Below are 22274 nucleotides of genomic sequence, written 5' to 3'. Positions count from 1 at the left end.
GGAATCTAAACTTATTTTTATTCCAATCAATGGCTGGATCTATTTTTCTATTCCAAGGTATTCCTAATGCACTCTCCTTTGGTAAGATGTAGAGCTTCAACAATCCGAGGATGGATATAATGATATGTAGCCCCTATATCAAAACGAATAAAAACAGGTTGAGTAGCAATCTTAACCCAAGGCATAAGTATCAAAACAAATAAAAACAGGTTGAGTAGCAATCTTAACCCAAGGCATAAAAAGCTTCATTTTCTTTGATAGAGTTTCATCCTATTGCAAGGATTCCTTAGCTTAAGGTGTCTTTTGGGGCTGGTTTTCCTTCTTTGCATGAAGTTACCACTTGGGTGGATCCTCGAATGACAGCTGATGTATTACCTTTCATAGACTTAATTGCATCAATAACATTGATACCTTTTATGCCAAGATAGGCCTTTGTAACAATGATACCATCTGTCTCAAAAGCCTTCTCGGTAAGAAAATCTTCAAAAACCTTGAGTTTAGCTTGTGCTTTAGCCCTTCTCTCCATCAAAGCTTGAATTTCTGGATCACCTTCCAACTCCTTGTATCTTTGTATCTTCTCATAATCAAAGAAGCATACAGATACAAAGTGTTCAAAACCTTCTAGTTGTTCACCAAAAAAATTCTCCTCTTCGCCTCTTGACATTATGAGAAAGTTGGATCCAAAGATTGTAAAAGTTCTTGTAAAGAAGTCCTTGCTTTGATATAAGCATTGGAAAAGAACATGAGAATGATAATACTTTGAACTTAACCAACTCGATTAATTTTCACCTCGAAAATGAGAGAGAGAGAGAGAGAGAGAGAGAGAGAGAGAGGATTCGACACCACATTGAGAGGGGAACCAACCCCTCGCCCTTTACAGAAATTTATTGAAAGAAAACCACGGGCACCAAGTACCTTAAGTATCCTCTCATCAGCTTGAGATGGAGACTAGAAGAGCAGCCCACATCCCTAGAGCTAAGCAGATTTGCAAATTATGCCAAGAGGAGGTGGAGAGCAAGAAGTACTACATCTGCAAATGAAGAGCCTATAGCACAACCGGAGCTAGATACCCCACACTATTTGGAGAGGACACCTCCCTCAAACTAGTCATGGAGTTTCCACACCAACGCCACTTGGGTCAATTTCTAGTTGAGATTCAGAGGCTCCGCACATTCCTACTACAAGCTAGTACTACACAAAGAGAGGGAGGTCAATCACACCTTACCGATTTCTTTCAAACAATAACCACACACAACACATACACAGAGGAGTGAAAGTCCAGAGAGTTAAAAAGATCAGAGCAATGCACCGCCCACGAATACAAGGGTATCAACCACAAATGCTACATCAGAGAGAGATGAGAGAGATCTACCAATGACACGAGCAGCAATTGACACACTTAAGAACCCAACCCAGATGCTACCCTAGTCCCTTGTTCTATTTCATCTAAGATATATGACATACTCTACCCACCAATCCTGACTACGTGAAACTAGATATATGGATGTTATTCAACCATACAACTAGACATATACTATCTCATCTTCCCATTGTAACCTTATATGAGCACTATTTTATATTATACACCACCTTAGCTTCTTTTTATAATATATCACTAATCTTCTAGCACATCACACTTAATGTCAAGTGACAATCAAAACTATATATAGTTTTATCTCATCAGCTAAAGTTAATTTCCAAAAATTAATTTTGAAAATTAATTTAATAATAATTTTAGTGCCCAAAAAAATAATTTCACCAACTAATAATTAAAGTGGCTAGGCCACTTTGTCTTTGAAGTATCCCTGAGTAGTTATTGACCCTTAGACCGGCATTAAATAATAAATTTATGCCTAGTCTCTAATGTCACCACTAATATTACTGGCCAATAAATTGGTCTCGACCCAAATCTGATATCAAGCACCACGCAATACCTATCAAGCATAACTTATTACAACTTTTACCTTTGGCACCAACTAATATCTCGAGATCCTAGGTTCCACATTATGAAATAATTAACTTACACCTCACATGTGCAAGTCATCTTTACACATTTGATTAACTTTTAATCAAATGCTAAGCAAAGCATTTAGATTTCACATCATCATGAGAGACCTCCCTCTTGAAATCCTTGCAATCGTCCTCGATTGCACTACAATGTATCAAAGCAAAACATGTTGGACTAGAATTTTCCAAAAGGCATCATAGTAAAAATAACATAGACACTATTGCTTAACCATGCTACTGTCAAACACTTGCTGAAATTTTCTAGCTAGCATAAACAAAATATAAGACTCATGAAGAATCCAAAATTACTGCCGAAAACCCATAGAATGCATTTCTCATTAGCATATCTCAATTGTTTTAGTCCAACGACCATATGAAGACATAAGCTGAGCATAAACTATGGTGAAACTATCAACAGCATTCATAAAACTGTTGGATGTAAAGTCTCTTCGTCTCTGTGTATAAAGATATATGGATGTGAACAAACCCTTATTGTACCCTAACATATAAATACATTCTTTTATTCTTTGTGTACCATCACAACTGGTACACTTATCTTTGCATTCACTCTCTCTTACTCTCAACACTTCTGCTCTCACTTCTATCTCGCACACTCCCCTTCAAACTGGTATCAGAGTGTAGAGTGCACACTTTCCGAGATCAAAGGCAGCTCGTGAACAACTTGAGGCAAAAGAATGACAGTCAAGCACCAATCAGGGCGACTGGCAGTTGTTGAGTGTATGACCATCGGGCAACAGGCAAAAGAAGGTCAGTCGAGCACCAGTCAGGGCGACTCGCAGTTACTGAGTATGTGAACATCAGGCAATAGGCGCTAAGCGTGTGCGACAAACAGGCGCAACAACGTGGACCAATCGGGTGTTCAGTGGCGGGCAGCACGTGTAGCGTGCAGGTTAAGCGAGCAACTGGGCAACCAGGCAACGTGACGAAAGTGACCTAGAGTGTAGGGCGTCAAGCGGGAAGCGGGCAATTGACTGGCCAACGATGCCGAACCACCGCTGACGTCGATCGCGTCAATCACATGGCATGAAATCAAAACTTCCTTAATTTCAAATTTGTTCTTTTTCCTTGATGGGGGGATTCACGAATGGAAGGACAATTCCAGATCTGTGCAAATCTAGCCCGAAAATTTGGGGCTTTTCCTAGATTTAATGCTGTTCATGCATAACAATGACATTTGACCCGGAAATTGCAAAAAATTATGCACATTGGCTTTGAAATTTTTGGAGTTTTTTATGTATCGGTGAAATTTTGCTCAACTGAGCTAGATTTACTAACATTGGTGCACATTTGGACCTGAGAAATTTGGGGCTTTTGCAAAATTTTGTGAAATTTTGCTAATTTTGACCGTTTTATGCTTTCGAGAACATGTATTAATCCAATCAAGGCAGATTGGTCAGTGAAATTTTGGGGCTTTTGCCGAAATTTGTGGATTTTGGCAAAATTGATGTGACAAATGCACTTTGGGAACATTGCTGAAGCAATCTTAGTGCTGTAAGCAATGAGATTCATCTCCCACTTGTGAGATTTTGGAGAAATTGCAGTGAATTTTGGTGTTTTTTGTGTATCAAAAGTTGACTTGCTCATATATGTATGCAATACACATGTTGGGCAACTCCCATTGAGTTGATGTGTTGCTGAATATTCATGTTACAACAGTCTTAGTGATCATTTGCAGATCTGGGATTGTTGTAGATGTATTTTTTGGTGATATTGCTGAAGTGGGAGTCACCTGCAGTGATGTATGCATGTAATGTATGCTGAAATTTCAGTTATACTGCTGAAAGTCATCCGTTCTACTGCTGTACATGTACTTGGACTGAATTTTGCTCTTATTTTCTGAAAATTTGGGTTTAAATCAGCTGAATATTCAGCTCATTGTTTGCTGTCATAAATTGCAGTATTGATTTTTGGTGCATTGCTGAAAAATGGCTGCAAATGCTTCTAGCAGTAGTGACACTAAACCCCTCTTTGAAATCAAAAGGTTTGATGGCACTGGTTTTGATTTGTGGAAGGACAGGATGCAGGGCATTCTATTTCTCAAGGACTGTGAAGATGCTCTCTTGGAAAGTAAGCCGACAGCTATGACAGATGTGGATTGGGCTAGACTCAACAGGAAGGCTATTTCATATATTAAGATGGCCGTGTCTGATGATGTACTTACAAATATTAAGTGTCTTGATACGGGTTATGCTATATGGAAAAAGTTAGAGGACACTTATGAAAATACAACTCCGGGGAATCAAGTGCATCTTATGCGCAAGCTTGTGAACATGGAGTTGGATGAGTCTAAGCCAGCAGCTGAGCATTTGAGTACTTTCACTGGGATTTTGAGTCAGTTATTACAGGACTCTGATTTACCGGCCTTCGATGATAAAATTGAAGGCTATTTTCTTATTGGTGACTTTTCCTGATAGCTAGGAGTCTTTGGTTGTTTCACTTAGCAACAACCTTGCTTTAACCTTTGATGGTGTTAGGGGCTCTATTCTCAATGAGGAGATCAGAAGAAAGTCCAGTGGAGAAAGCAATGATTCGGCCTATCACCTTAGAGGTAGGCCAGAAAAGAGGGGTAATGCAACAAATAAAGGCAAAAGTAGGAGTAAAAGCAAGGTCAAACAGCAGGATGTTACTTGCAATCAGTGTGGGCGTAAAGGGCATAAAAAGCCCGATTGCCGGTACTTCAAGAAAGATCAAGAAAGAAAGAAACAGCAAGGTAAGAAAAAGAAAAATGACAAGAAAGATGATGACAGGTCTTCCTCAAAAGAAGTTGCAAAGGCAAATGTTGCATCAAGTGTGGTCATTGAAGAGCTTCCTGACACTGAAGAGATACTTGTTGTAGCCTCATGTAATGATGCAGATATTATGGCAGCAGCAGGTGATATGCACATCACCAAAAGGGATGTAATAAATGCCTTACTTTTAGCTCATGATGGGCTGTCACAATCATGGATAGTGGACAACGGTGCTTCTTTTCACGTTACTCCCTCTATGGAGTCATTTTCTGAATACACTACAGGTTACCTAGGCAAGGTTTACCTGGGCAACAACTATGCATGTGAGATAGAGGGTGTAGGTATCATTCACTTGGCTCTTGAAAATCGCCGAGCTAATTTTGCATGATGTCAGATATCTACCTGGCATAAAGAAAAGTCTGCTGTCAATTGGGCAGCTTGATACAAGAGGGTATTTTACTACCTTTGGTGGTGGATCTTGGAAGGTCCACAAAGGCTCTATGTTGATTGTTAAAGGCAGCAAAAGGGGGACTTGTATTATTTGCATTGTAAAGTATTACCTGGCAAGATCTTAGCTATGGCTGAAGTCCACTCACAGATGGAACTTTGGCACAAAAGACTTAGCCATTTGAGCCAGAAAGGCCTTCAGGTTCTCTCCTCTTTAGGGAGATTTGATGTGAAAGGCTCTAGTCTCGAATTTGGTAATGATTGCATATATGCAAAACATGTGAAGTCTCCTTATTACTCTGGTGTTGTTAAGAAGTCCAATGCTCTTGATTTAGTACACTCTAATTTGTGCACTATGCTTGTTAATTCATATGGGGACGCATGTTACTTTGTTACATTTATTGATGATTTCAATAGAAAGTCATGGGTGTATGTATTAAAGAGCAAAAAGGAAGTATTGGATGCTTTTAAAAAGTTTCATACTTTTGTTACCACACAGAAAGGGCTTAAGTTGAACCCTATAAGAATGGATCTAATGAGTTCAAAAGTTTTGTGAGACGCATGGTATTAAGAGGGAGTTAACAGCCCCTTATAATCCTGCATCAAATGGCGTGGCTGAAAGACTTAATTGCACACTTTGTGAGAGAGTTAGATGCATGCTGTCCATAGCTAATCTCCCACAGCAGTTTGGGGAGGAGAGGCTCTTAAAACTACAGTTCATGTATGCAATCGCTCCCCCCATCGTGCATTGGAAAATGGCATTCCTAAAGACGTTTGGTCTAGCAAATCTGCTTCATATGACCACTTGCGTGTCTTTGGTTGTGATGCCTTTGTGCATGTTCCTGTAGATCAAAGAATCCATCAAGGGCATCTTCATGGGATATGGAGATGAGGGAGAGATGGGTTATAGAGTTTGGCTCCCTCGGGGAAGGAAGATAGTACGCAGCCGAGACATAGTATTTAATGAGGTAAAATTACTGAAAAATGCTGCACATGGTGACCTTGACAAAAAGAAGGTCAAATTTCAGCATGAGCAGCCAACCATTCAACAGCCATTAGCTGAAGATTTTGTTCCTTTGATGCCGAAAATGAGCAGCAACCTATTGTGCTACAGCCAGAAGATAATGGACAGCAAATAGATGCACAAGATGGAATAGGGCAGCAAGAAGAACATGCTGAAAACAGGTTACAGCAGCAAGGAAATGCTGGAAATCAGCCACCAGGTGATGGTGTGCACATACCTGAGGATGTAGGCCCAGTGCCTGACAATACAGATCATTGGGTAAGAAGGTCTACACGTGTCAGAAGGCAGCCACAAAGGTTTCAGCCATCTTTAGACTGTATTATGTTGACTGATGAGGGTGAGCCTCTGACATTTAAAGAAGCACAGTCATGTGAAAAAAAGAGAAAGTGAAAGCTTGCTATGCAAGAAAAGATGAAGTCTCTGTATGCAAATAACACATGGGAGCTTGTATCTTTGCCCAAGGATAGGAAAGCTATCCCTAATAAATGGGTTTACAAGGTGAAAAGTATTGATGGGGAAGCCCAAGTACAAGGCACCGTTGGTTGCTAAGGGCTATACACAAAAGGAAGGCATAGACTTCCAAGAGGCCTTTTCGCCAGTAGTGAAGATGACTACGCTCCGTGTTTTGTTTGCTCTCACCGCATTTTTGGATTTGGAGTTGGATCAGATGGATGTGCAGACTACTTTTCTTCATGGTGACCTAGATGAAGAGTTGTACATGAAACAGCCCGAAGGTTTTGAAATTCCAAGCAAAGAGCATTTGGTTTGTAAGCTGAAACATAGCTTATATGGGCTGAAACAAGCCCCTAGACAGTGGTACAAAAAGTTTGATACCTCCATGCTCAGCCATGGATTTAAACGCAGTCATGCAGATCACTGCTTATACACTAAAAAAGGCTAATGATGGAAGTCTTATTGTGCTGGTCTTATATGTCGCATAAGAGTACTTTGAATGCTCTTAAAAAGCAGCTGGGTGATTCAGCCTTCTCAATGAAAGATTTGGGGACAGCTGAACACATTTTGGGCATGCGCATTAAAAGAGATAGAGGGCAGCACTAGTTGTTTCTCTCACAGGACAAGTACATTAGCAAAGTACTTGACAGGTTTCATATGGCTGATGCTAAGCCTCTTGGTATGCCTTTACCACCACATACAAAGCTTAGCAAAGCTGATTGCCCGAAGGATGATGCAACTACTAGTGCTATGAAGGGCATACCTTATGCATCAGCTTGTGGATCTTTGATGTATGCCATGGTTGCAACTCGCCTTGACATTGCTCGTGCAGTGGGAGTTGTTAGTAGATTCATATCTAATCTTGGCAAGCCACATTGGGAAGCAGTGAAATGTATCTTCCGATACTTGAAAGGTACACAAGAAAAGTGTATATGCTATAGAAAGGATACACTAAAGTTCCAGGGATTTGGTGACTCAGACATGGTAGGAGAACTTGACACTAGGAAATCTACCAGTGGGTATGGTTTTACTTTGGCTGGTGGGGCTATCGCTTGGTGCTCAAGATTGCAGAAAATTGTGGCACTCAGTACTATAGAGGCTGAATATATTTCAACCACAGAAGCTTCTAAGGAAGCTATTTGGCTTGGCCATCTGGTCAAGGATTTTGGTCTTTCTTCATGAACTCCAGTGCTTGGTTGTGATAGCCAGAGTGCAGTATGTCTGGCTAAGAATGCCATGTTCCATGCACGTACCAAATACATAGATGTTAGGTACCACTTTATTCGACAGGTCTTGGAGGATGGTCTAGTCACACTGACTAAGGTCAAAACCCAAGATAACCCTACCAATATTCTCACTAAGAGTCTTGCAAAGCCTCAACATGAGCATTGCATCCGTTTAGTGGGAGTTGGTTAGCTAAAAGGTACCACATCGGGCCTTTAAGTGGGAGGTTGTTGGATGTAAAGTCCCTTCATCTCGATGTGTAAAGATATACAGGTGTGAAAACACCCTTATTGTACCCTAACATATAAATACATTCTTTTATTCTTTGTGTACCATCACAATCTGGTACACTTATCTCTTACTCTCAACACTTCTGCTCTCGCTTCTATCTTGCACTCTCATTGTGTACTCTCCCCTTCAAAAACATGTTGCTGTCCACAAAACCAGCTGAATACCACTAAGAAGAACTAATGATCATCAGCTGAAAACCAGCGATTGATAATCAATCGCTTGCTAATGATTATACACTAATGCAAATTAATAATGCACACTGATGATCGCCGATGATCATACACTAATGCAAACTAATGCATACTAATGCACACTGATACACATTTATACTTTCAGAGTTGTAGGTGAAAAGCCATATCATATGCATACCAAACTGCAGTGATTAGTACATTGAATAGTGACCTCATGGCAAACATACTATTAGTGTTGGGAATAAAGGCCTCGTGCCTTTTAAATGTGCTCGGGTGTGAACACACCCTTAGCACTTGTACTTACACATATATATCCATCTAAAAACCTAAAGGTACTCTCTCGTCATTGTACCTAAAAAGGTGCTCACTCTCTACTCTGCTCGCTCTCACTCTCTTTGTCTCTCACTGCGCATAACGACTATCTATCTAGATCTTCGTGCCTAACCCGTCACTACAAACTGGTATCAGAGCCTAGGTGCTCAACACTCCATCAATCTTGCAGGAGTCAACGGCAAAGTCGAAGTTGCAAGTTGGTCTGCAGGCATCGTGGGCGACAGGACTGACGAAGTCCAAGTCAACGGACTGTTGGCTGGGGTGCGATAGGTTGTGAATAGGCGACAGTCGCCGGTCGGACACAGCAGGCAGAGCGGGCAGCAGAGTCGGTGAGGACCAACGGGAGCAGAGTCGGCGAGGGCCAGCGGCAGCAGACGAGGACCAGCGGGCAACGGACATAGCATAACGGGGCAGTAGTCGCGCGATAGTGGTCTGTGGCGGGTAGGCGCAGGCGACGTCCCGTCAGCGACCTGCACGGGGTCAACGGACCCCGTCACATTTTTTTTTCAAAATCTTTTTTTTAAAAGAAAAACAAGAAAAAAATTCAACTTCTACCCCTTTCTTGACGGGGTTTCGCGCGCCAGGCACAAAAGGCCAAATCTGTGCAAACTTGGCCCCAAAATTTGGGGCTTTTCCCGGATTTGGGGATTGTGATGCAGAGTAAGGTCATTTGTCTCAAAATTGCAGGAATTTTGTGACATTTTGTCCCCAACATTTGGGGCTTTTCATGTACGTGTGCAGATTGGGCTGAAATTTACCCAATTTCTCGACATTGATGCACATTGGACCCCATACAATTTGGGGCTTTTGCAGTTTGGGCAAAATTTGTGCAGGATTTGGTCATTTTATGTACATGCAGGTTGAATTCCACGCAATTTGGACATCAACACTTGGTAAAATTTGGGGGTTTTGCTGGAATTGATCTATTTTGGCAAAATTGGCCTGTTCTATGCATGATAGAGAAAATGCAGATGTGCGGCTGATGCTTTGAGCACAAAAATTTTGGGGCTTTTGACCGTTCATGTCAAATTTCATGCCCGTGGGTACATGTACAACAGAAATTGCAGCTGAAATTTTGGGATTTCTCATGTAATGTGATGCATATACCCTTGGAACAGCTGTAATCAGTTGGATAATGCTGTAGCACATGGTTTGGTGCTTCTGAGAATTAAATTACAGATCTGAAATCTCTACTTATGCGTGGTCATTTATTGCTGATTGGTACTTGTTTGTACCTTGTCACTTGGGTGACAATTTGGGCCTGCATTTATTGGGTTTTTTTTTTCAGTCACATTTGGGCTGAAAATCATGGCTGGCAGCAATGACAGCAGTAATCTAATGCACATAAAGAAGCTTGAAGGCACACATAACTTTGCCAATTCGGCAAAAGCAGTGCTACAATATCCTGTTGCAAAAGAAGTAGGCAAAGCCGATCAAAACCAAAGGGGCAAAGTCCATGGACAAGGAACAAGAAGATTGGGATGAGTTAAATGAGCTTGCACGCTCAACCATAGAGCTATCGATTTCTAATGCCTTGCTGTTCAACATTGAAGGTTTGGATTCTACATATGCTATATGGACTAGACTGGAAGAACTGTATGCACAAAAGAGTGCTGCAAGCAAAGTGTATTGGCTGAAAAAGCTTATGGATTTGCATATGAAAGAGGGTACAGCAATGTCTACTCACTTGAGTGAGTTTAACTCCATTTTCAGCCAGCTGGTTGCCTTAAAGTTCATGATTGATGAGGAATTTAAGGCTACTTTCTTGCTTTGCACTCTACCAGAAAGTTGGGATACATTCAGGACTGCTATGAGCAATTCTAATGTGATTCTTTTGTATGTTGATGTAGAGAGTGCTCTACTTATGGAAGAGATGAATCGGCAAAACAATGCATCTAGTAAGTCTTCCAGTGCTTTGCATACCAGGGGCAAATCACAACAAAAGGGCAAATATGATAGCAAGGAACGCAAAAAATCACGTGGCAAAGAAGTTGAATGTCATCATTGTGGCAAGAAGGGTCGCTTTAAACGTGATTGCTACAAATGGAAGAAAGAGAAAGGAAAAGGCAAGAAGACAGATGATAGCAAGGAAGAGAAGAAGGACACTCAGCCTAAGAAGAGCAATGTAAAAATTGAAGAGGTGAATGTAGTCGGGCTTGGTGGCCCCTCCTCAGCTGCTTTCTAGCGGTGGTGATGAGATCATCCCTCACGACTCTCCAATGCCAGAGAGGGAGTGTGAGAGGGTGGTGAGATGGGGCAGCCGTGCCTCATCTATATCTCTATACCAATGCACAGGATCCAGAGAGGGACATCCTTGATGTATTCGTCGACCGAAGTCTGGCAGGTACAAATACTGGAGCTAGGATTGGCATCCAAGTTCATGATGAGCTGGTTCTTTGACAGAGACCGGGTGGCTTTTGTTTGGAGCTCACATGAGGGGACACTTTGATAGTCAGGCCAAAGAAGGGGAATCCATGGTCATTTATGCGCTACAGCATTGGTGACAGGATGGTCACATGTGCTACATCAATGGCATTGTTGATAGATACTGAGAGCTACTATGATCTTCTCTATCTTCAAGAGCTGGTACGATCGACATCGACATCAGGTTCTCTCCGAGGCACCTTGGTGGTGGCTTGATCACCCATTGCTTGGGTATCCATGGTTCTACTTGGTGGTTCTATGTTGTATGGTTTCTAATTCATTCTCCTTGTACCATTGTATTATATCATATCACCCATGTTTTGAGAGAGAGTGTTAGCAGATATGTCAGCTCATATATGAGTCTGAGCTGCAAAGGCTTGGGCACATTATTTAGGTTATTTAGGCATTTTTTATTGTGTCATTTTTGGTCATATTTGGCATTAAATGCTGCCAACCTGACATATTTTATGGCATTATTTGTGCCTATTTATTCTGGGCTCCTCCTCCTCAATTGGTCAGTTCACCACCTGGAGGTTCCATGGAGAGAGGAATCGGTGCCAGTGCCCATGCAGCCACTAACTCAATGTTGTATGCGACAGTCTCGTGTTTGATATATGGATTCCATTTCCTGAGCATACATCTGAGTTCTTATCTGTATTGTGTTCTTCTTTCCCTTTCTCTTTTGTCTTATGTTTCAGCAGTTTATTATAGCTTATGTTTATGCTTCCATTGCTGCACCACTTCTGACACACCAAGGCAAGGAATCCATGGTTGCATACATTCAAAGGCATTTTTGATAAGATGGTCTTGTATACTACTGTGAGACATTGTTGATAGACACAAAGATCTATTATGACTCCTCTCTAAATTTTTAGGAGCTGGTATGATCAACATCGACATCAGGTTCTCTCTAAGGCACCTTAGTGGTGACTTGATCACCCATTTCCTGGGTATCCACAGTTAAAGTCTAGTGATTCTTTCTTGTATGAACTGTGATTAGACTTTATTTTTTGTGTATCAAATCACCCATGATCTGAGACAGGGTGTTAGCAGTCCAGACAACTCGTGTGAGTCTGAGTTATGCCGAGCATGGCTTGGCATTTTAGGGATTTTATTATAAAATTTATTATGCTTATTTGGGGCATTTTATGCTAGCCAACCAGCACTGAATGTTGGTCAACCTACTCCTATTTTGGCATTGTTTTCTCCTATTTATACTAGGCTCCCTTCTCATTTAGCTAAATCACACTATATGTTCTATTGGAGAGAGGGAGCTGGTACCACTACTTATGAGCCAATGACTCACTACAGTACGCGTCATTCTCGTATTTGGTATATGGATTCCATTTCCAATTCTATTCTTTGCAATGTTCTTCTCTGTTTTTATCTTATGTCCTTGTGTTCAATTGTTTATTACATTATCTATTTATGCTTCCATTGCTACATCCACTTTTGACAACATCCTCAACCACTTCCAAATGGAGGAAGGCAGCCAATGAAGAAGCAGCCACCACTCCCAAGTTTTTTGTAGTCTTCTTCTTCTCGTCCTTCTTCTTATTGTTGTTCTTCCCCTTCTGTTGAGAAGACTGACCTATCAATGCCTCCAACTTGGGAGTGTTCTAACCTTTGAGTTATTCCTCTTGGTCCAAGACCATCAAAACAAACTCCTCCCACTAAAGGGTATCTATCCACCCAGAAGCAAATCAAGGTGTAATAGAAAGCACTAATCAGAGGGGTAAATGCAAAAAAAAAAGTAATCCCCATGTCCTCCGAGGTAATCACCTTCCCTACATTTAATACCTACATTTGCAATTGTCGAAGCTTATTGACGTGCTCCCACATAGAAGAAGGCTTGTTAGGACTCAAAGTCCATATCTGCACCTCCAGAGACGCCTGCTTTATAATGGTCATCCAATCGTACATTCAATCTAACTCCAACCATATATCTCGAGCCACGGTCAAGTGCTCAATGTGAGCAATAACAGCTCGAGTGCAAGAGAGAGAGGAAAGAGCAGATGTGGACATTCTCTTTATCCCAATGTGCATGTACCTTGAGCAACTCAACTTTGTCATCCATAGAAATCTTAGAGGCATCACAGGCTGTCAAATGGTCTATAGCCTCAATCACGAGCTCTGCCAAATCATAGGACTCCAAGATAGCAAGCATCATTACCCGATAGATACAATAATTCTCCCTATCAAGCTTCTGATTTGAAGGAAGAGTGAGTAACACGGGGGTCTTATAGTCCATAAAAGCTTGAAACTCCATGTCGACCTTGAAAGACGATGTCTCCTAAATAACCTACACAAAAACAAGGGCAGTCCCCCTCTCACTCCGCACACGGTGCTTGCTAAGGCTTCCTTCACTCATCCCAAACATGTTTCAACTGCCAAAGGTGATGAAACTCAAAATGTACTCCAGAAGGCTAAAAATGTAGCCTTTTCTCCTTCACGAACAAGAAAAAAATGCAAAAAACCGTAACTTCACTCCTTTCCCGTACTTACTTGTTCGCCTCAACCTCCGAATGTTGAAATCGCAAACTTTTTTCACACTGAAATCTCCTGATTAGGTCTGCCCATGATCAATCAGCCCTTCAATGCTGCCCTGATACCATGTCAGAGTGCAGCAAACGTGGAAGTTTTGAAGGTATTTGGCAGCATTGCATATATGCATGTTCTTGATGAAAAGAGGAAGAAATTGGATCCTAAAGCTGTCAAGAGTGTGTTCCTTGGTTATGCACAAGACCGGAAAGCTTACAAGTGTTATGTACCGTCTACACATGAGACATTGATTAGCAGAGATGATGTTTTTGATGAGCTGGCATCGGGGTATGGTAATCCTGTTGCAATGGCTACTAATGGATCAACTAGCACTAGTAATGCTGAAAATACAACTACAGTGAGTACATCTATGAGTGGTCCTACAAGTGATGGATCACCTACAGTAAGTCCTTGGTCAAGACGCTTGCGGAGTCGTACTCCTACATCCACTGACATGGATATGTCAGTGAGGGGGAGATTGGATAAGGGAAAAGAAAAGATGCTTGAGGATGTGACACGTCCACTTACAGCAGGTTATGAGTCATCTAACAGCGACAGTTTGAATAGTGAGTTGGGCATTCCGTCTATTATGATGCCTGGAGCAAGGCAGATTCGTTATATACCGCCTCATGAGAGGCGAGCTCAAAGTGAGCCACAGTTACGGAAATCTGAGAGAGTCAAAAAACCAATTGACACGTTTACATACACTGGTTATTCAGCCGGCCATTATGCATATATGACTAGTGTGACAGGTTACAAAAAACCTACAAAGTTTGATGATGCAGTAACAGATGATAACTGGTGTGCTACCATGGATGAGGAGTATGCAACCCTGGCTGAAAATGAGACATGGGAATTGGTTGAGTTGCCTGAAGGTAAAGTCCCCATTAGCTGCAAATGGGTGTACAAGGTTAAGTGCAAGTCAGATGGTTCGTTAGAACGCTATAAGGCCAGGCTGGTTGCAAAAGGGTATGCACAGCAATATGGCCTTGACTATGAGGAGACTTTCAGTCCAGTGGCTAAAATGGCAACAGTCAGAACTATCATTGCTTTGGTAGCATGCAAAGGTTGGAAATTATGGCAAATGGACATCAAGAATGCTTTCTTGAACGGTGATTTGGTTGAGGAAGTATATATGGAGCAACCTGAAGGCTATGTTCACCCGGACTTTCCTGCACATGTATGTAAGCTGAAAAAGGGTTTATATGAACTGAAACAGGCACCTAGACCATGAAATGCTCGGATCAGCAATTATTTACAGCAACATGGATTTACATTGGGTGATGCAGATCATAGTCTGTTCACGAAGAAAACAAATCATGGATATGTGTTTCTAGTGGTTTATGTAGATGATCTTATCATCACTGGAGATGATGAAGAGGGCATTGCTGAAATTAAATCATGTTTACAGGCTGAATTCAGAGTCAAAGACCTTGGTGAACTAAAGTATTTTCTTGGGATTGAGGTAGTCTCTACGCCTCAAGGTATATGGCTGCTACAGAAGTAATATCCTCATGACATGTTACAGAAGTATGGTATGGCTGAATGCAAGTCTATGGAGACACCTCTTGATCAGAATGTCAAGCTGCAGATTGATGTTGGGAATGGCATAGAGAATGTGACCATGTATCAGACGGTGGGCAGCTTGATATACTTGACTATTACCCGTCTTGACTTATGTTATGCAGTGGGGCTGATTAGTCAGTTCATGTAGAAGCCTCGCAAACCACATTTAGATGCAGTCAGGAGGATCATGAGATATGTAAAGGGTACTACAGATTATAGGCTGTTTTATGCATATGGAAAATCCCTTGACTTGACAGGGTTTACTGATGCTGATTGAGCTGGTTGTGCCTATGATAGGAAGTCAACCAGTGATTATGCATTTGGATTGGGTAACAGTATGATTAGTTGGCAGAGTAAGAAACAGCCTACTGTTGCATTGTCTAGTACAAAAGCTGAGTACAGAGAAGCTGCCTTAGCGGCTTGTGAAGCAATTTGGTTGATGAAACTGTTGAAAGACTTGGGAATACAGCTGAAAAACAGAGTGAGATTGCATTGTGATAACCTCAACAGTATTATGTTGGCTAGCAATCCTATCTACCATGCTAGGTCCAAATATATTGAGGTTCACTACCATTTCATCAGAGAAATGGTTCTTACAGGGCAGATTGACTTGATTCATGTGAAGACTGAAGACCAGGTAGCAGACATATTTACCAAGTCTCTTGGTAAAGAAAAGTTCATATACTTCAAACAGCTACTTGGAGTTTATCAAATGGTTTGAGCTTGAGGGGGAGTATTAGAATATCAAGCTCCCGTTACTCTTCAGTCAGTCTATCTTTATGTGTGTAACCGACATTAGCTGGATACAGCTGTACATGTATGTGACATTCAATAAGTCGATGTAGTCAGTGACTTAACCACAGTTAGTCTTGGTTAGTCATACCTATGTGTATAAGTCTCTTTCACTTAGTATGATGGAAGAATAATGGAAGAATAACAACAATGAGCTGAGACTCATCTTCCACTCCACTCTATCTCTCTCCCTCTCTTCCAACACAAATAAAGGCTGGTCAGCCAACATTAATGCTAGCCAACTAGCATCAAAAATGTCAAACTAACATGAATTTTCCACCAAAAGAAATGCCTAAAATAACTACAATGAGCCCAGCCCTAAATGGCATACACAAACTCACACATGAACTAACATATCCGCTAACAATAACTTCTCTTCAATTTGTCACATGGTGCAGCCCCATGTCCACTCCATCACTAGGCAAGGTCATTTATCTCATGTTGATTGTTGATTATTTCTCTAGACATAATTGGGCTTTCTTTTTTAAGGCCAAGTCAAAGGCATTTCATCACTTTCTAATTGGAGGAGTGTGGTGGAGATATTGCCTACTCACATGCTCAAGATAATGAGAGCAAATCAAGGTGGTCAATTTAGGTCCCATTAGCATCAAAGATATTGCACATCTCATGGCATTCAAATGAAGTATACTAACATTGACACACCATTGGAAAATGGTGCAACAAAATAGGACAAATTTTGGGGCATGTCCTTATTTATAGGGCTACTCCATTCTTTTTGGGCTGAGGAAGTTTCCACAACCATACATATCCACAATAGATCTCCTACTATTGTTATTCCAAGTATGACTCCTATGAGGCTTATCTAGACATAAGCCATCAATTGCTCAAGGTCTTCAGTACTTGCACCTTCCATAAATATTGAATTCACACACTACTAAGGTCTCCCAATCATCTAGTGACAAGGTTATCAGAGAGAAATTGGTTCAACAATCTTCCCAATAAGTGTAGACATCAAAGATAGTAGCCTCTCAATCATCTAGTGACAAGGTTATCAGAGAGAAATTGGTTCAACAATCTTCCAAATAAGTGTAGACATCAAAGATAGTAGCCTCTCAAAAGCATCCATATTCCGAAGGCTCAAGACAGTCTAGAGTGTCTACAAGCACATCAAGAAACGAATTACACTTAAGGAACCAGTCTCAAAGTTAAGGATCCAAAAGGCCAAAGGAATCTGCCAAAGCCAAAAGAAGGAAAACAGTGTCTAAAAGATAATCACATTCGATTAAAAACGTATGGAATGGTAGCATTCAAAGCAACACATCGATGACAAGTAGTTAGAATTTCTTAGCAAACATTAGAAAAGTATACATATCCCCAAAAAAAACCTCTCTCTAGGCAGCAACTAGCAAGACCAAATCCTGATAATTCTTCTTCACCACTCAAGAAGAGAATCTGAGCGATGCTAATGTGAAATTTGAATTAGCATGATTGACCATTGAAGGCATTAGTTGCAGCAGAGTACACATCTCTTAATTGCCATGTCATGAAGAGAAACTTGTATTTCATGAAATGCTCCAATATTGTAGCTCATTGTTTCAAAAGAGGAACAGGCTGAAAAGGTCCCATAATGTTTCAAATCAATCTCCACAAAGTCTATTAAGGTTTGCCAGAACATATACATTCTGAGCCCCAGGAAAAGTATCATTATTCCCTGCTAAGTGAGAACACCATTCACTCTAGAAACACATTTGACTACCAAAAAACAGGTCTCTAGATTTGGCAATGACCAAAAGAGGATCAAATACTCTAGGCCAGAGGAAACCTTCATCTGAATCATTCCTACTATCCATTTCCTGAATCCTCTTAAAAGGTGGCTCGTTCTAACTATACCCAATTTTGTGCACAGTTCACATTGCATATGCATGCACACAAAGAGAAAGTGAGAGGGAAGGTGAGATCAGTAAACACCAGAGAACAATACATGGAAGTTGGCATGTGAGACAACGTCACCTTTAAACAGATATAGGCAGATTGCTGTTTTTCTCAACAAAATGCCAAAATTCAGGAGTAAGACAAGGAACGAATGTGTACAGATTCGACGCATGGTTTGGCACTTTAAACCACCAAACTTTTTTGCAATGAATTTCTCCCTCAAGAGAGACCAGATTGAAAGACATACATTCCCCAAGCTTTTTATTACTTTATTTATTTTTTAAATACCATCTCAACATAAGTATCAACTATAAAAATCCCCAGCTCCTGCCTAAAGTCTATAACATGATTTTCCACTGTCTCTAGAAACATGTGAAATCATTTTTCCATTACCTCTTCTTTGGTTGCCGAGAATGCCTGGTTAAGATCTGTTACTAACATCCCCTCCATGGTTGAGACTCTTTTTCGATCATGCACCAAAAGAATATGATTCTGCTGTGTAGTGGGAACTAGTATTTCTTCATGAATTGAGACTGCATGTGTTTGAGAGCATCTGTTTGGTTGCTCCATACATGCAATCACTTCTTCTCCTACAAGTGTTGTAACTGCCTTTGTATGATCAGGAGCTACCTGAGACCTGCTCCTGACTGCTCCTGATTTTCTTGAAACTCTCCTTTTTCCAAGTCGTAACATCATATTCTCAGATTGTAAATTTGTTTCAGATACAATTTCGCATGTGACATATCGTTTGTGAAACTCCTGATCTGTACATGCAAGCATAGCTGCCAAACTTTTATGAATCCCTAGTTCAACCATTTTCTCATGCCTAGGCTTCACCCTTTTCTCCAGGCTGTAGCCGAAGTACTTTTGAACATTAAAAAACCCCCCAAGAAAAAAACACACAACAAATTACAAAATAATTGAGTGAATCACTATTAATTAATGAAGCTGCAGTTCACAAAGAGATGAAGAAAGACAATTTTTGCTCACTTGAGGAAAATCATACAGGTCCTCCAGTGGCCGATTCATGACATTAACTAAGTAATTCAACTTTGGTTCCAAAGAGTTTTCAATATTTTGGCCCAACATAGCTGGGAACAGTACTATCATCTTTGCTACAGCGTCCTTAGGAATCCCAATGCTTAGAAAATATTCAAATTTTGGCTGCAGGCAGTTCTCAATACTGCAACAGAAGATTTGAGCACTTCTTGAGAAAATGTACTCTATGTCCTTTTCTTTATCAAGACCAATAGACTGGAAAAATTCCACGCCTCGTTTTAATTTGGCTTCTGAATTCAGAGTCAAGACCTGAGAATATAGAGTTAAACTGCGCCTCTCTCTCTCTCTCTCTCTCTCTCTCTCTCTCTCTCTCTCTCTCTCTCTCTCTTTTTCGTAAATCTCTCTCTCTCTCTCTCTCTCTCTCTCTCTCTCTCTCAAAGTCCCCCTACACACTAAAACAATTCACAATACTATATGATGTTTATATATACTAAAAGTTATATGACTTCAAAAGCATCACAAGCTAGACAAGGAATGCAAGGAAGTAAAATGTTAGGAGAGATGAAATGGCAGAAGCTGTAAGAGATTGAATAGAACTTGAATACCTGAGGTGCTAAAGTCAACACTCGTCCAAAAATTGCCTCACTCACCCCTAGGCTCTTCAAATAAGCCACTGTTCTTTGTAAGCTTGATACTGAATATGCCATGAGCTGAGGCCTTCTAAGTATAACCTTGCCAATATCCTTCTTCTCTACTCCCAGAGTAATAACATACTTGATTACTGGCTCTAATCTGCTTTCAGGGTCATATGACAACAGCTCTGCAAACCTTTGTATACATTTCAACAGCTCCTTGGGTTCCATCCAACATTGCAAATAGTCCAATGTTGCTTCCATGCGCGCTATATCACAGCTCAGAAGACTAGGCTTTCGCAGAAGTGCTCTACTTAAAACCTTTCCCTGCAACCCTACACTCAACAAAAACTCTAGCCGGGTGTGAAAATTTGCTTGGACAGAGGGGTTGAACATCACAGATGTCTTTTGAAACAATTTCCAAATGTCTGATTCTGGCATATTTGCTCTCAAAAGAGCAGAAACGGTCCTTTTGATAACGTTCACATCATGATCCAGAATATAGCGCCTGCTTAGAAGAGCAGCTGCAATGTGGTCCTTTTGCATGCCCAAACAGATGAGGGCATCTAACATCTGACTTAGCTTTTCCAAGTCATAAGCAAGCAAGGAAGGTCTTTTCACAAAAAGGCTTCGGACAAAATCGTTAGTGAATCCGAGACATCCATAATAATTGAATGCTTGATCCACTTGAACTCCAGTAAGCCTCAGAAGTGAAGGATACTTGAAAAGCATGGTCTTGAATTCACTGGTAGTCACTCGATGTTTTCTGAATACAGATACCAATGTCTTAAGTTCTTCTTCGGATGCCCCAAAAGCATATTTTAGACATTTCTGCAATGTGAATCCTTGTAGGCCCAGCTGTCTGAAAATCATTGCTAGTTTTTCAGAAGAGTCAAGATCTTGGACATCCTGTCTGCTCAACCCATTAGAAGGTAAACTCGATACAGGAAACATAGGCCTGGCCATTTCATCAGTTGTATTGATTTTACTTTCCAAGTAGGGTAAACTATCGGTCAGGTTTTCTCTGAAGTCATAAAAGAGTGCTGTGGGAGCTTCGATGGTAGCTGCTAAAGCATACGACTGGCATCTATAACCAGCCATCCAACTGCAAGACAGTTCATTTTGCTTGAGACGCCAAGGAATTTTGGCTATGTGAGATAAAAGAGCAACCCAGAAAAAAGGATTCATACCGTTTCTTGTGTGCTTTGGAGCTGCAAAAGTGAGTGCAGGCAGCCGATGTACCCATTTGAACATCCACAGGTGTACCATTGACGAAAGCATGCATTACATGCCTCATTGACAAGCTGCTGCACCTTGCAACATCCATGCTACAGTCAGTTACTGGACAACAGAGAACTTGTGCCTTTCTTGGAGTATCGATGGATCTTTTCTTCTACCCAGGAGTTGATATCCCATACTGAGCAACCTCAACAATGAGACTCTTTTGCAGGCTGAATACCTAGAAAATCATTGAAGACTCAAAATACCCTTTATTAAAAAGATCTGGAGAGACAAATCAAACATCGATGATCACTTCTCCTGAAAAGTAATGCCCTGTGCAAGAATCACCAACCTCAAGTATGTCTATAGACATTCTATTCCTGGTTCGATTAAGATTATGTTCTTCCGGTGTACAAATAGTACAAATTTCTGGGCTGTGCCTAGTGCAAAATCATCAATACCAAGTGTATCTGCAGAGATCCTAATCCTGCTTTGGTTAAGATGTTGCCTTCCGGTGCAAAAATGCTACAAAATTCTGAGCTGTACCTAGGGCAAAATCCCCAGCATCAAGTGTATCTGTTCGTTAAGATTCTGTATAGATTCTCTTAGACATTGCCTTAGTGCATAAACAGTACATAAATTATGCCTTGGGGCAAAATCACCGACATGAAGTACACTCTGTTTGACATGCAGAGACGAAGTAAAAATGGCTTTGCCGATTCTCCTCCTGAGAAGCACAATTTCTGAGACTATGCCTGGAGCTGATGGCCACCACCCTGCAGCTTATTCAATAAGAAGCTCACTTTATTCTCCTGAAACTGAACTTGTGAAGCAAGCTTCCGACGCTTTGACGCACAATCCGCTCACACTGTCGAGGGTGGCCTGCAGCCTCGACATCAGCTCACACAAGCACGAGTCTTCTTCCCCAAGATGGGATGGTGAATGCCTTTCAATTGATGGAGTGATGAATGTCTTCGTCCCAAAAAGCTTAAGAACTTACCAGCTCTCGTAATGACCAAACAATATCATTCCATACCTTTCTCATCCAGAGCCTTTGCATGACAATATTCATACGCCTACTCGGCTATGTACAAGATGTAGCAACTAAATTATCTAACTAGTAAGAAGATTTTCAGTCTAGAAAATACAAGGTCCATACCTAATCTTTGTAGGAAGTACAAGTTCCTTATGGTTATTTTATATGCCAATTTTCTACCCTAGCTAGTAAGAACATTGTGCAAAGCATAAGAATGTCATGCTTACTGAGAGAAACTCCACATACCAAATCTTGTTGTGCTAGATCACGCGGCGTTGTTGGTCTTTCGTTCCATCCTTCCTTTTTAGATAGGAAACATCTCTACAACAAATGAAATATACACGAAGTATGGCTTGCAAAAGTTCTAGCCCTTAAATATCAATTTCACTATATGTAATTCCAACTAGTAAATGTCAATTTCACTATATGTAATTATCAAATAAGTAGCAA

General features: G+C 40.9%; 1 protein-coding gene across 1 annotated transcript in view; it reads right to left on the bottom strand.

Moving 5' to 3' along the window:
• LOC148031088 (uncharacterized) overlaps nt 1-21876 on the bottom strand; it is a 40681-nt gene extending 18805 nt beyond the window's left edge. Inside the window, exons 1-5 of the mRNA XM_087684618.1 lie at nt 21141-21876; nt 20758-21026; nt 19541-20672; nt 18927-19244; nt 18330-18800 (exon numbers count right to left, since the gene is read on the bottom strand). Coding sequence (XP_087540744.1) covers nt 18330-18800; nt 18927-19244; nt 19541-20672; nt 20758-20894 — 2058 coding nt within the window. The 5' untranslated portion in view covers nt 20895-21026; nt 21141-21876. The remainder of the gene's footprint in view (nt 1-18329; nt 18801-18926; nt 19245-19540; nt 20673-20757; nt 21027-21140) is intronic.
• Between the last annotated feature and the right edge of the window lie 398 nt (nt 21877-22274).

The sequence above is a fragment of the Lygodium microphyllum genome, chromosome 9 (genome assembly GCF_053477565.2).
Source record: "Lygodium microphyllum isolate KBCC chromosome 9, Lygodium_microphyllum_v1.1.10, whole genome shotgun sequence".
In the NCBI taxonomy this organism is placed as follows: Eukaryota; Viridiplantae; Streptophyta; class Polypodiopsida; order Schizaeales; family Lygodiaceae; genus Lygodium; species Lygodium microphyllum.
This window is presented reverse-complemented; position numbering and strand designations above follow the sequence as displayed.